The sequence below is a fragment of the Elephantulus edwardii genome, unplaced genomic scaffold, assembly GCF_000299155.1.
Source record: "Elephantulus edwardii isolate Elephantulus edwardi_28Jun2011 unplaced genomic scaffold, EleEdw1.0 scaffold00080, whole genome shotgun sequence".
NCBI lineage: Eukaryota > Metazoa > Chordata > Mammalia > Macroscelidea > Macroscelididae > Elephantulus > Elephantulus edwardii.
Window position 1 is genome coordinate 10899383 of NW_006399830.1, and position 13302 is coordinate 10912684.

Here is a 13302-nt window from a genome sequence, read left to right on the forward strand (position 1 = left end):
ATGTGCCGTCGAGTCGCCTGCGACTCATAGCGACCCTGTGTACAACAGCCCTAAACTCTGCTCTGTCCTGTGCCAATCACACTGTCTCTGACACTCCCATCCCGATTATCCCAGTCACTGAATCAATCCACCTCATAGAGGGCCTTCCTCTCCTGCGCCGTCCCTCCACCCTCCCAAGCATGATGTCCCTCTCTAAGGACCAGTCCCTCCTCACAACATGTCGAAAGTAAGTTAGACGGAGCCTCAGAGTCCTTGCCTCCAAGGAGCTGCCCAGTTTAACCCTTTCCAGGACAAATCTGTTTGTTTTCCTAGCAGTCCATGGTATTCTCAATACTCTTCTCCAGCACCACAGCTCAAAGGCATCAATTCTCCTTCTATCCTCCTTGGTCATTGTCCAACTCTCTGATGCATAACAGGTGATTGCGAAGACCATGGCCTGTATCAGACGCACCTTAGTCTCCAGAGAGACACCACTGCTCTTCAGCACTTTGGAGAGGTCCCTAACAGCAGACTTTCCCATGGCAATGCGCCTTTTAATTTCCTGGCTGCTGGTGCCAAGACTGTTGACTATGGAGCCAAGCAAACTAAAGCTGTGTACAATCTCAATCTCTTCACCATCCATCCTGATGCTGCCAATTGGTCCAGTGGTGAGAATCTTTGTCTTCTTGACATTGAGCCTCAATCCATATTGTAGGCTGCAGTCCTTAACCCTCTGCAGCAGGCGCTTCAGGTCCTCTTCAGTTTCAGCAAGCATGGTTGTGTCATCCGCATAACGCAGATTGTTGATAAATCGTCCACCAATCTTGAAGGTTATGAGAAGAAAAAATTATCCCAGTCGCTATGAGTTGTTCTTGAGGACAGTGAAATGACCACCTATGTCTGCATTCACAGCGACGGAGGGCAGTATTCGTAGAGATGGGAGGAGCCATGCTTATTAAGGACTGGGGACTGTGATGCTGTATAATGGAAACGTTGCCAGGACCCTAACAAGCACATGCACTTTGGGAACAGAGAGAAGAAAGCCGACTTGAGGCTGGAGAAGGCATGTATTCCTAAAACAACGTACTTTCTCAAGGAGAGGAGAACGCACTCCCCACGTTCCTCTTTGTGCACTTCCTTGACTATCAGAAAAGAAAAGCATTTTATAGGATTTCCTGTGGATTACAATATGAATCCCTCATTAACAGACTCTGAAGTCTAGAAATTCAGCTTTTCTTACTGGTAAAATGAGCTGTGCAAAATGGATTTGCATACCTGATTACAGACCTGTACCCCCTAAGGGACCGCACTGAGGACCGCGTTCACAGCCGGCCTTACCTTCCACAGTGACCTCAATTTCAGGGACTTTGGAGTTACTCCCTGGGCTTCGGGGTCTTTTCGGGGACTGCAATGCTGGGAAAGCAAGTACAAAATTACTTCTGTATACAGCAAAATCACAGATAAAGAAGAGAAGAGAATGCGTTGTAAAAGCAGGGTATTAAAATTCATACAGTTTGGCTCTTTTCAAAGAAACCTGAAGAATTTAAACAGGTACTGTAATCCTTCATATGAGTCCCCAAAAAGCTGTGGAAACACGAATGAAGGAGGATTGCAAATGTGACGTTCTCAGTGAAAGGTTAAAAAAACAAACCAAACCCCAGAGATCCAAAAGAAAGAAAATAACCTACGCAAGCAAAGGACACACAGAAAGAGCCTGAAGACATTGTAAGTGGGGCCCAAGGGGCCAAGACCGTCTCACTATGCAGATGGTAAAGCGTCCGCAGTCTCTTACCTTTAGTGTTTATTTTACTAGCCAATCCGGGTGGCAAGTAGGAAATAACTAGTTCAGGTCTAGAAAGAAAAACCAAGGAAAATGAGAATCGTCAGTGCACCCAGTCCCTTCAGAGCTAGCAGTCAACACCTGGGCAGTTTTCATAGTCATCCACCTTCTGAGGCACCAGACTTGTCACCATCATGGAAAACAGGCCTTACATTTACTATCTGCTGTGTGCCCGAGTGACTTCACGAAAAGAAAATGAACTAACATTACACTGGGTTTCTCAAACACTGAAATTCTACAAAAATATAAATAATAAATGGAGTTGTTCACAAGATCAGCCGGGGGTGGGGGGGCGAGGGGAAGAGACAAGTTTGCCTTTTTATCTCCCATTCAAGTACGCAGGAGCACTGAGGCAGAAGAGGTAACGGGCAGGGCCAGGCCTGCAGTCCAGCACTGAGACAGAAGAGGCAATGGGCAGTGTTAGGCCTACAGCCCAGCACTGAGACAGCAGAGGTAACGGGCAGTGCCAGCCTGCAGTCCAGTACTGAGAGAGAAGAGGCAACGGGCAGTGCCAGGCCTGCAGTCCAGTACTGAGAGAGAAGAGGCAACGGGCAGTGCCAGCCTGCAGTCCTGGGCTGTGCCCAGGGCTGTGCCATCTCACAAAGGAGTCAAAGCCAGATGGTCACCTCTAGTTAGAAAAGAAATGACTGAACACCAACAGGACTGCCTTTTCAAAAGCCTAGGAACAATAACAACAACAACAACAACAACTTACTTTTTAACCACAAACTTGATTTTATTGCTCCCACGGACAATTCTCTCAAGACGTGGAATTCCAAACCAGGTTGGGCTCCGAAAGGGGATTCCTTCCGGCAAGCCTTCCACATAGAGGAACTCAGGGTTGGATTCGAACACAGGGTAAGGTACTTTCACGGCCTCTGCGAGCCCGAGGGCCTGCGCTGAAAGAGCAAGAGAATGTAACTTGAGGAGGGCAAATGCTACACGATCACTCTGTAATCATTCAGTCTGAGAACTCCCTACCAGCTAGCCAGACCCACCTAACATCAAAGATCCTCTGCTTAGTATAGTCAGTCTGTCTGTCTGTCTGTCTGTCTGTCTATCTATCTATCTATCTATCTATCTACCTACCTACCTACCTACCTACCTATCTATCTCTCCTAAGAAGTACTTTTTAAGAGGAACATTTTAACGCTTCAAATCCAAAAGAGAATTATGTTATTAGTGAGTGAATTCGCACTCTGAGCAGAATGAAGGAGTCACCTCCTAAGGAAATGCCCAGGCCAGCCTCGCGTTCTCACCTAGATGCAAGTTCTCTGAGAGAGAGAGAGAGAGAGGTCAAACTCATTCAGTTAGAGATCAGAGGCCAACGACTTACAGTTTCTGATCTGGGACATGAAACGTCAACAAGAGGTATTAAAAAGTGCAGGAAATCCCGATGCTGCTCTCACTCCCTACACCTTCCCTCCCCTCCGTGACAGAGACACCCAGTCAACTGAGCACTCTTTCTACTGAGCCTCCCCAGAATCCTTTTCAAGACAGCATTCCGGAAAACTGCTGTCAACAAATCTAAGTTAAAACAGATGATGAAACCTATCTGCTATCTTGGTATTAGCCAGACTGGAAGTACAGACAGGGGAACGAATTACCCAGACTCTGTCGTTTCTCGGCTGCGTGGGTGTGAGTCGTACTCGGGATGCAAAGGAAGTCCACCACCTGCTCAGTGGAAGCAGTGAGTGCACTCACAGCTCAGAACCAGAACCCACTTCCTGGGCCTTCCCCTTCTGCAGCTTGGACTTCCAGAATTCCTTCATGATATAACCTGGTCTTTCAGATTTCTTTCAGTTCCATTTTTAATTTAAGACGTTAACTACTGCTTTTACTTACCAAACTTCAAATTAAAAATCTCTTCCACTTGTTTCCGAAGCTTGGTAATTCTGACATTCCAATCTTCTTTGACTAGAAAGCAAAATAAGACAAACGAATAAAGTTTCTTACCAGGGCCAGCACACAAGGAGACTCGAGTGAGGGCCCAGAGACAAGACCCTCTTATTTCTAATGATTATTCCAACAGAATTTCATTTAAAAGGAAAACTTTAGAACTTAAAGCAAGAGCAATTTCCTGCCCTTGCCAAGAACCACAAAGAAACAATTCAAATCAAAGTACACACTGTGAATAAAGAAAAACCATTAATATGAAAACTCCTTGCCATCAAGTCAGGGCCCTCCAGCAGGTTTCTGGAGGCTGTAAGCTGCGTAGGTGGAAATGAACCATCTTTCTCGTTAGAGCAGCAGCTGGGGGTTTTGAAACACCAGGGAGAGGCCACCTATAGGTTAGGAGAGCAACTCTCTCTACCTTTGAGGCCCCTAGGGCTCCCCAAAAAGGCACACTAACAGCTCCTGTCCAGGGAGATCTGGTGGCTTGGTGTTAAGAAGCCGGGCTGCAATCCCAAAGGGACGCAGTTTGAATCCATCAGCTGCTCCAGGATGGGCAATCTCCCCTCACGTGATTTACATCCTCTGCAAAGCCACGGGAGGTTCAGCTACGGGTCAGTTCCGACTCAATGGCACACAACAACAACAGAGCTCATGCCCAGTAAGTAAAACTAGTTATGGATCTGAGACTTGACTTCTACTGGGCTTGATGCCACAGTAGGCTGCCTCAACTATCATATCTGTCCTTTTTAGACTTATTGTCGCTGCTGTGTACAGTGTCAGAATTGACTCACAGCTGACCCTCCAGTGGGTTTCAGAAACAGCAACTGTACAGAAGACTGTTCATCTTTCTCCAGCACAGCACCTGGTAGACGCGAATCACATTCCTAAATCAATAAGCCACCAAAGCTCCCTTAAAAACATGAAGAACTGGGAGCATATAAGTAAAGGTTCTGGTCTAAATCCGCATGGTCCTAGCCAAATGTGTGAGGCCACAGCTACGGGCTCCAGCACCACAGCAACTTCAAAGGTGGTGCCGGCTCGGGTAGTGCTTCATTGTTTTTACACAGGCTGCTGGAAGTCAGCGCTGATGGCATCTAATAGTAGCATATTTTAAAGACAAAGGTGGCACAGCGCATTATGTGCAGGGCTGTGGAGCTAAGCGAAAGGCTGGTGGTTTGAAGGAGACACTCTGGGGGAGGAGGAGGGTGCGGTCCGCAGCCAGGACAACTGCCAGCCTTGGAAACCCCAGGCAGAGTTGCTAAGAGCCCAAAGCCATGGAAGCAGTGCGGGGTTTTATGAGCTTCAAACACACACACCACAGATTTTAAAGAGTATGCGATAAAGAACCAAAGAGCTCATTATTTTATCTGTCAAGGTAACATCCTTCAAATATTGAGTTAAAGAAAACAAATTATTAAAAGCTATTTCTAGTTTCTTTTTTTAAAAAGGTGGTTTCTGGAAAACTGGAAATAATCCAAGCGGCTCCCAAAGGAGGCACATGTCGTTTCTCCAGGCTGATGCTGGTCAAAGCAAAAGCCCAAGCTCTTCCCACAGCTGCACTTGCGATAAACCAAGGAGTGCCTGCACTGAGCTTCCGGAGACAGCGGGCCTGTCTATTCTACGAGTGGAGTGGGAAGGGAGATGGCTCCTAGCTTTAAAAGACTTTAACAAGGCCCGAAAGTTGCCAGAGGCAAGCTAATCTTGGAAAGAGCAGCAAGATCGTCTCACCTGGAGTATTGGTTCTCGGCTGAGTAACTTCAGTTGCGCTGTGAGTCAGGAGTTCCGGTCTGGAAAAGCAAAGCGGGGAGGATCAGTGACACAGCACTCAGCGTGCGAGGAAGACTCCAGAAGCGTGCGACGGCAAGTGTCTAACTGGCTCACTGCCTCAGTTACAGAGAAATCAGTCTGCTGACTTATTTGATTTTAAATATAGTAAGGACTCAATCACAGAATTTTCACAGCTTCCAGTCTGCTCGGTTACTTCCAAAAGCATTAAAAGCAGCTTAACTGCCTAGGCAAGCTCGGCTGCCTGCCTCCTGGCCCTGCAACCACCTCCACACAAAACATAGTCAGAGAGGTGGAAACCACTCCAAACGCTTCCCTTCCCTTAGACTTAAGTCCAACCACACTGGAAAATGCCAAATCCCTGGAAGTAGGTACTAGATTCCCCTCTTCTCCCGATCTTCTGCACTCTCTCTCCCTCCTCTCATCTATTTGGCAAACCTTCAAACTCAGCCCAGAATTCTGGTTCTGAGATACATGGATTTATTTAAGAATCTGCTTCAAAACTCTTTAAGGACCACCATAGCTTGTGCAGTGTGCACGGCCTTATTCCACGTGGCCCCATGAGTCCAGAACCTCACTTACCACATGCCCACAGCAATCTTCACAGGCCACACAGAACGGCTGGACACTACCCTGACTTGCTGAGATGACATCCCTTATCTCAAACACCTTTTCTTAATTCCATATGAACTGCCCTTGGCCTTTCTTCCAAAGTGCTCTGGTAAATACTTCACTGCATTTGTCTTTGTAATAAGCTTCTCAAAGACAGAGATTCTGTTAAATATCAAATCTGGAGGGTTGGCACTGTGTGAACCCACACAAAGAAGGATAAAGAATAGAACTGGTCTAATGATACATGGTTTGGTTCAGTTTTTGTTGCCAAGTACTAAATAAAATACTCTCTCAATAAATTAAATAAAAACTATCATTTTAACCTAAAAAACAAAACCTAAATCAAGCCCTTCTTCATAATGAGAACAATCCTTTCTTAGGGAACACACTATTTTGCATATAATCCTACCTTTTAATAACAAATTTAATTCGGTTGCCCACTTGAATGATTTTCTCCAGCCGTGGGATTCCGTACCACGAGGGACTTCTGAACGGAATGTTTTCTGGGAGTCCTTCCACATACAGATCGTTAGGATGGGCCTCAAATTTCTGGTAAGGAACAGCCTTGGCTTCAGTGCTCCCCAAGGCTTCAGCTGAGCAAAAGACAAGCAATTGTGACAACTAAGTTTCTGAGCAGATCACGTATGTAACAACAACTATCCCAAAGGGCCTACTACTTGTTTGAGGACAAATTCACGTAGAAATGACTCAATCAAGGGCTAGTTACTGGGTGATTCAGTTTGGGATGTTTGGTATTTGGGATGCTGATTTGAAGGCAGCATCCATAGAATTAAAACGTATTTTCCTCTGTCCAAAATTTTTGAGATGATGAAATAATAATAATAATAATAATAATAATAATAATAATAATAACAACAATAAAACAAATCATAAGAGACATCTAAAGTGGCAACACATGAGTTGAGATGGTAAATAAAAAGGGCAGGCACATGAAGATCAGACAGAAGTCTTTCAGAAAGAGGTATTCCCATGGCTACAGCGCACAAGAGGGTATGATTTATGAAAGACAGACAGAAAGAAGAAGGTCCATGAGGTGCAGAGAAAAACCAAGATAGCTTAAGCCATCTGGCCTGGGCAGAGGATATGAGTTTGAAACATCAACAACAACAGGGCTGCTATGTGGCATGGGCTGTGACTAAGGGACAGCAGACAAGGCACGTGTGTGGACTTAAGAGTATGTTTTCAGTGTAGAGCGCAGATTTTGCTGAGAGGGAAATAAAGCAATCCCACATTTGTGGCTTGGGGTGGGCAGAAGGTGGGACCACAGGGGACAGTGGGACAGAAATATGCTGAGGTTAGAAAACTCAAGAACAATTACTTAAGATATGACTGGACAGGCATCAGATACTGAGCGCCACACAACCCTGGTGATAAGGACAGTTCTTAAGACCACAAACTTACTTCAAACACTACACAGATGGGATAATTTTAATCTAAGGACCCTGTGGGAAAAGCACAGTAAGAAAGAAGAAGGTGCCCAGGGTTCAGTTCTACAGCAGCACCCCACAACTCAAAGACCAAGTCAGAAGGGGTGCCAACAAGAAATGGAAACAGCCAAGGACACAGGACAAAAACCAAGGGAAGAGTGGTACTCTAGAAGCCAAGGCAGATTGATAAATGGGCAAGACTTGACACTTTCCATAAAGAGGTTTTTAAAGGAGGAAAGAGGACTATGTCACATATGTCCAGGAAGAAAGAAGCAGGAGAGAAACGCTGAGTAACTCAAGATGCTGCTGCCTCATTCGAAGTGCTTGTGAACGCAGCCTGTGTAACAAAGTGGGACAAACCGCACAAGACCCAGCGTGCCAAGGGCAGCAAAGTGCTTCTCTACCCTCAAGCAGGACAGAACGTCCAAACATCAAAAAGGTCAGAGAACTGGACTCCCGAAGTTTAAAATGTACTGCTTTTCATCCTATACTGTAGGGGAAAATCTCCCCCAAAAACTGTACCTGCAGATTCCTTATGCTGTTCCCTCACTTACGCCTAGGTTTAAACTTTTATTCATCTTGTGGTTGTTACGTGCTGTTCAGTCACCTGAGACTCACAGCGACCCTATGTACAACAGCCCTAAACCCTGCTCTGTCCTGTGCCAATCTCACTGTCTGCGACACACCTACCCCCATTACCCCAGTCACTGAATCAGTCCATCTCACTGAGGGTCTTCCTTTCCTGCACTGTTACTTTCTCAATATAAAACAAACGTTTCACAGACATTATTTTGTACTATACATAATTGGGGCCGAAAAACACTTACCAAATTTTTTGCAGAAAAGTTGATCTACCATCTTCCTTAATTTCGTGATTCTGGCATACCATTCTTCCTTGACTGTAAGAGGAAAAGAAAAACATCCACATCTCATTAGACAGCTTTAAACGACTAAGGTTCTCCAATACGATGATTATAAAACATGCATTATTAGTTTTTATATCTGACTAAAATGACATCTAAGCTTTTAGAATGGACTTATTAATCACATACAGATACTAAACCAAGACCAAGTCCCAGCCCAGCGCCATCCAGTGATTTCTGACCCGCAGCTGCAGGGCACAACAAGGCAGCCTCTCGGGGTGTCTGAGGATCTATGGGAGGACAGGAGTGGCCGGCGGCTTTGAGCATTTCACTCCTGTGCTGGCCAGGCCCCTTCCTTACAGTGCTGACAGTGGTAAAGCACCAGAGCATCACCCAAGAGGAGCTTCACGCAGGAAAAATGCAGCACCATGAAAACACAGGGGACAGCAGAATCACGTTCACGCAAAACTAGCAAGGAAGGAACTTCGAGGGAGCTCTGGTGGCCCAGTGGCAAGACGCTGCACTGCAATCCCAGAGGTACACGGTTCAAATCCACCAGATGCTCTGCTGGAGAAGGAGGGGGCAATCTCCTCCTGTAACAGTCAGATCTGATTTGACGGTACACGTAAAAATAATACAATAAAAATTAAAAAAAATAATTTTTTTTTAAAAAGAAAGGAACTTTATGTGAATGTATACTTAGGGATTTGCTAATGTCAGGAATACATTCATCAGACAGAAATCATGAAGTGGCTTCCTGTCTCACTATGGAACCTAGTCAAGAAAGGAAAAAAGCCCAAGAACCCAAAACAAACAGAAGCTGCCTCTACACTTCCTTCACAACACATGGAGCAGCACGTGAGGACAGGCCACGTTGTGTGCTCTGACGGCTACACAAATGGGCCTTGGTCGGTCTGCACCCTGGAGCACAATCTGTGTTTGACACACAATGGCTTCAGTAAGACCCAGAAGACAAGGATCTGTTCACTACTGTGCCTGATATATCAAGGTTTTCTTATAGTGCTAGCTACTTAGAGACACGTGTTGTGCAACTTACTAATAAATTTACTCGTCTAGTTCTTCTGCCAATACAAACTTTTACAATTATACATGTTAAAGGAATTATGGCAGATGGAATGTCCCATTAAGAAATTCTCAAGAGGGGAGCTCTGGTGGCCTAGTGGTAAGGAGCTGCAACTACAATCCCAGAGGCGCACGGTTCGAATCCACCAGATGCTCTGCCGGGGAAGGAGGGACAATCTCCTCCTGTACCAGTCAGATCTGATTTGACAGTACACTCACACAAAAACAATAAAATAAAATTAAAAAAAAAGAAATTCTCAAGAGTCAGTTTTAAATGGTAAACAATTATATCTAACTCTGTCTGCTTTGAAGTACAACTTTATGAGATCAGAGACCTACCCCCTGAAGCTGGTTTATCAAGCTGTAAGTCTTCACGTGTTGAATTCAAAAGTTCATGTCTAAAATATAAGAACAGAAAGTATTTACCAAACAACAGTGATGAAGGAAATATTCATTTGCACATATCAATATTCAACCACAAAGGACAGTTTAAAAAGAAACGACACGGATCCTTGACAATTCTACAGCCTGCTGACATCGACGGTCAGTTTTACATTGTCTAAAGGGGCTTCATCCGCCGCGTTTGCGTAATACAAGGACGAACCTTGTAGCCCACGGGTACGTATCAAAACTTTAACTTCACACAGAAAAGCACAAAAACTTTAGAGAACTTCTGATGTGTCATTACGTTTAAGACTACATTACTTTAGCACATCTATAACTTGGCCAGAAAACTCGATTTTAATATTCTCATCTGCAGCCAAAATATCTAGTCCCCAACTTATAACAAGGTTCATGTCCAAGGACTCAATCATAAGTCACTTTTTCTATTTTTCTATTGTGATTTTAATGAAAGTTTAAAAAAAAGTTGGATTTTCATTTATTCATTGTTACACATTTTCCTCCCTCCTCCCTGATTTTTTCTAATTAAAAAAAAAGTTTTCAATATTACTGCTTCTTATTATCATTATCTTTAAAAATCCAAACTTTGTCTTTAGGGGTTAAAAACACGTCATTAAAAACTCACAAAATATATTTAATGTATATATACATACACACAAAATACACAAATCACACACATGTATCCCAGTGGAGAGGGTTGGATGAGACTGACACTCTGTCAGGCGCGGTAACACCTCCACTGTGAAGGTTCTAGATCGTGTGGACATGGAGGTGGTGTGTCTGGTCAGTTACTGACAGGGCTGGATGGCCGTTCTCTTTTTCTTCTCACATATTTCATGGTAACAGCTCACCGCATCACCGAATCTGCCTGCTGACTTTAGCACTGTGATCAGTGTTTGGAGCGATATTCTCACGAAACCAAAGACCCTGATTAAGTTGAGAAAACACGTCACCCAGTCTGAAAGGGAAAGGTGTTCACTCTTCGTCAGCTCCCCCGCGGAGGATTCCTCCTTCTCCAGCCAGGCGCACGTTATGGAAGCCCCCTCTGCGTGTGAAGTGATGAAACCAGCCCGTGTGGGCCCTGAAGCACTCACAGTTGTCTTCTCCTTGCTTCTCCTTCAGGTTTTCAAATAGGCTCTGTACTCTGAATTGCGAGTGAACTCGTAGGAATCCTCTTCCGGATTTGGTCCTCCATCCAAATCATCAACAACTTTTCCATCTCATAGACCAGCCCATGCCTCCATGTTAAAACTGTGGATTTTATATCAACTGCTAATTTAACTGCCTCCCAAATCCTTTTCTTATCCTTAAGGATTGTGGAAATGGCTGAACAAGACAGTCCTTGTTCACATGCTGTTTCACTGATTTTCATTCGGTTATCACAGGCCTTTTATATTCATGTCCAGGGTCTTCCAAATTCTCTTCTTTTGTTTAGAGCTTTCAATGAATGGCAAGACCTATTTGGCTAAACATATAGCTGGGAGTATATACAGTGCAGGTGATAGAGAAATTTAACTATTTGGTTTCAAATTATCAACTCATGTTTCTTATGGTGCTAAACACTGAAGAGAATCATGCTGTAAGCCTGGGTCTACGCTCCCCCAGTTTCTACCCACTGAGACCACCAACACTAGCTTCACTGGAGACCAGACCTAGAGAGCAGTGCTTTCAACAGTGAATCACAGACTTGATCATCTTTGCGTCTAGATCAGAAAGTATGCAATGCAGCACTGTAAATGGTACATAGCACTAATGATAAGATACAGAATTAACAAGGAAAACAAATAAAAATGGTTACCACAGCAAGATAAACAACCCAACTGAAAAATGGGCACAGGATATGGACACTTCACCAAAGATGACATTTAGATGGCAAACACACACATGAAGAAATGTTCAAAATCCCTAGCTCTAAGAGAGATGCAAATCAAAACAACTATGAGGTATCATCTCACCCCAGTCAGAATAGCAAAATTTAACAGAACAGCAAACATCAAATACTGGCGAGGCTGTGGAGAAACTGGAATCCTTATTCACTGTTGGTGGGAGTGTAAAACGGTACAAACACTGTGGAAGGCAGTATGGCGCTTTCTCAAAAAGCTGGAAATAGAAATGCCATTTGACCCAGCAATTCCACTACTGGGAATATACCCTAAAGAAACCAGAACTGCCACCCAAGCAGATATATGCACACCCATGTTCATTGCAGCTTTGTTCACAATACCAAGGAATTGGAAACAACCTAAGTGCCCATCTACAAACGAATGGATAGAGAAGCTGTGGTATATTCACATAATGGAATACTATACTGCCTTGAAAAACAAGGAACTCATGAAATATTATGTAAAACGGGTGACAAAAGAACTTGCAGTTTTAAAAATCTGTTGTCTTAATATTGCTGAATTTATAATAAACTATTAAGAAGTATGATGTAATTGCCACTTTAAAAAAGGAAACACTGTAATTTAGAAAACTAACAGGTGCAACTGTGCTGGGTTTTATTGTTAACCTATTTTCTGCTGCCTGCAGGACTGCCCAAATCCTCCACACAGACACATCAGCAAGTGAAGGGCGTAAACACCTCAGTCCAACTCTCCTTCTAACCTTGTCCTAGTGGTGAGTGAACATGTATCTACAAGAAAAAAGCAGCACTAACAAATAACATAATGAAAGCTGAGAGAAGAGCCCAAGTCTTACTTCTTAATCACGAAACGAATCCTTTCCTTTGCAAGTAATATTCTCTCTAGACGAGGGATTCCGTAAGTTGACGGCCTTCTAAAAGGAATTCCTTCAGGAAGTCCTTCCACATAAAGATCTTCCACGTGTGACTGGAATAGGGGGTACGGGATCGTCACAGGACCTTTGGCTTTTATAGCTTGAGCTTCAGAAGCAGAAATAAAACAGAAACAATGTTAAAAATCATTAAGCAAATCTGCATTATCAAAAAAATTGGCAATTATATAGGTACTGCTTTTGATCTTTTTACTTTCCTTTTGTTAATTGAATTAGGAGTAAAAGAATACTTAAAACTAAATAAATACTTAAAACTAAACACCAACTATGTCAATAATCTAACTGGCCGTCCTGCGATGACATAAGGTGACATGTGGTGAGTCAATGTGCACTCTTTGTACTGAAATCTGAGCCCAAATGGAGCCAGTGAGACAGCCAAGGTAACCTCTGTAATACATAATGTGAAACGAGTTTCTAAAGACATAATTGTTAGCTTAACTATTGAATTTACAAAAGAAATTATTTCAAAGTATAGATTTCCCTGCACTGTAGAATGTCTACCAAGATTTAAATTCTACTGAGAATAAATAATTAAACAACCTGCAAGAGTTCTGAGGCATGAAATCTTAACGACTAAATATAATCTCTAGACTTTGGTGAT

At 43.6% G+C, this 13302-nt stretch overlaps 1 protein-coding gene across 5 annotated transcripts in view; it reads right to left on the reverse strand.

Annotated features, from left to right (window-relative positions):
• The window catches only part of GTF2I (general transcription factor IIi), a 71823-nt gene that overhangs the window by 12538 nt on the left and 45983 nt on the right, over positions 1 to 13302 (reverse strand). For all 5 annotated transcript variants that reach the window (XM_006889670.1, XM_006889667.1, XM_006889669.1 and 2 more), the window contains 9 exons: positions 12606 to 12789; positions 9846 to 9904; positions 8388 to 8459; positions 6522 to 6705; positions 5444 to 5502; positions 3665 to 3736; positions 2535 to 2718; positions 1772 to 1830; positions 1318 to 1392 (listed from right to left, as the gene is read on the reverse strand). In XM_006889670.1, coding sequence (XP_006889732.1) covers positions 1318 to 1392; positions 1772 to 1830; positions 2535 to 2718; positions 3665 to 3736; positions 5444 to 5502; positions 6522 to 6705; positions 8388 to 8459; positions 9846 to 9904; positions 12606 to 12789 — 948 coding nt within the window. The remainder of the gene's footprint in view (positions 1 to 1317; positions 1393 to 1771; positions 1831 to 2534; positions 2719 to 3664; positions 3737 to 5443; positions 5503 to 6521; positions 6706 to 8387; positions 8460 to 9845; positions 9905 to 12605; positions 12790 to 13302) is intronic.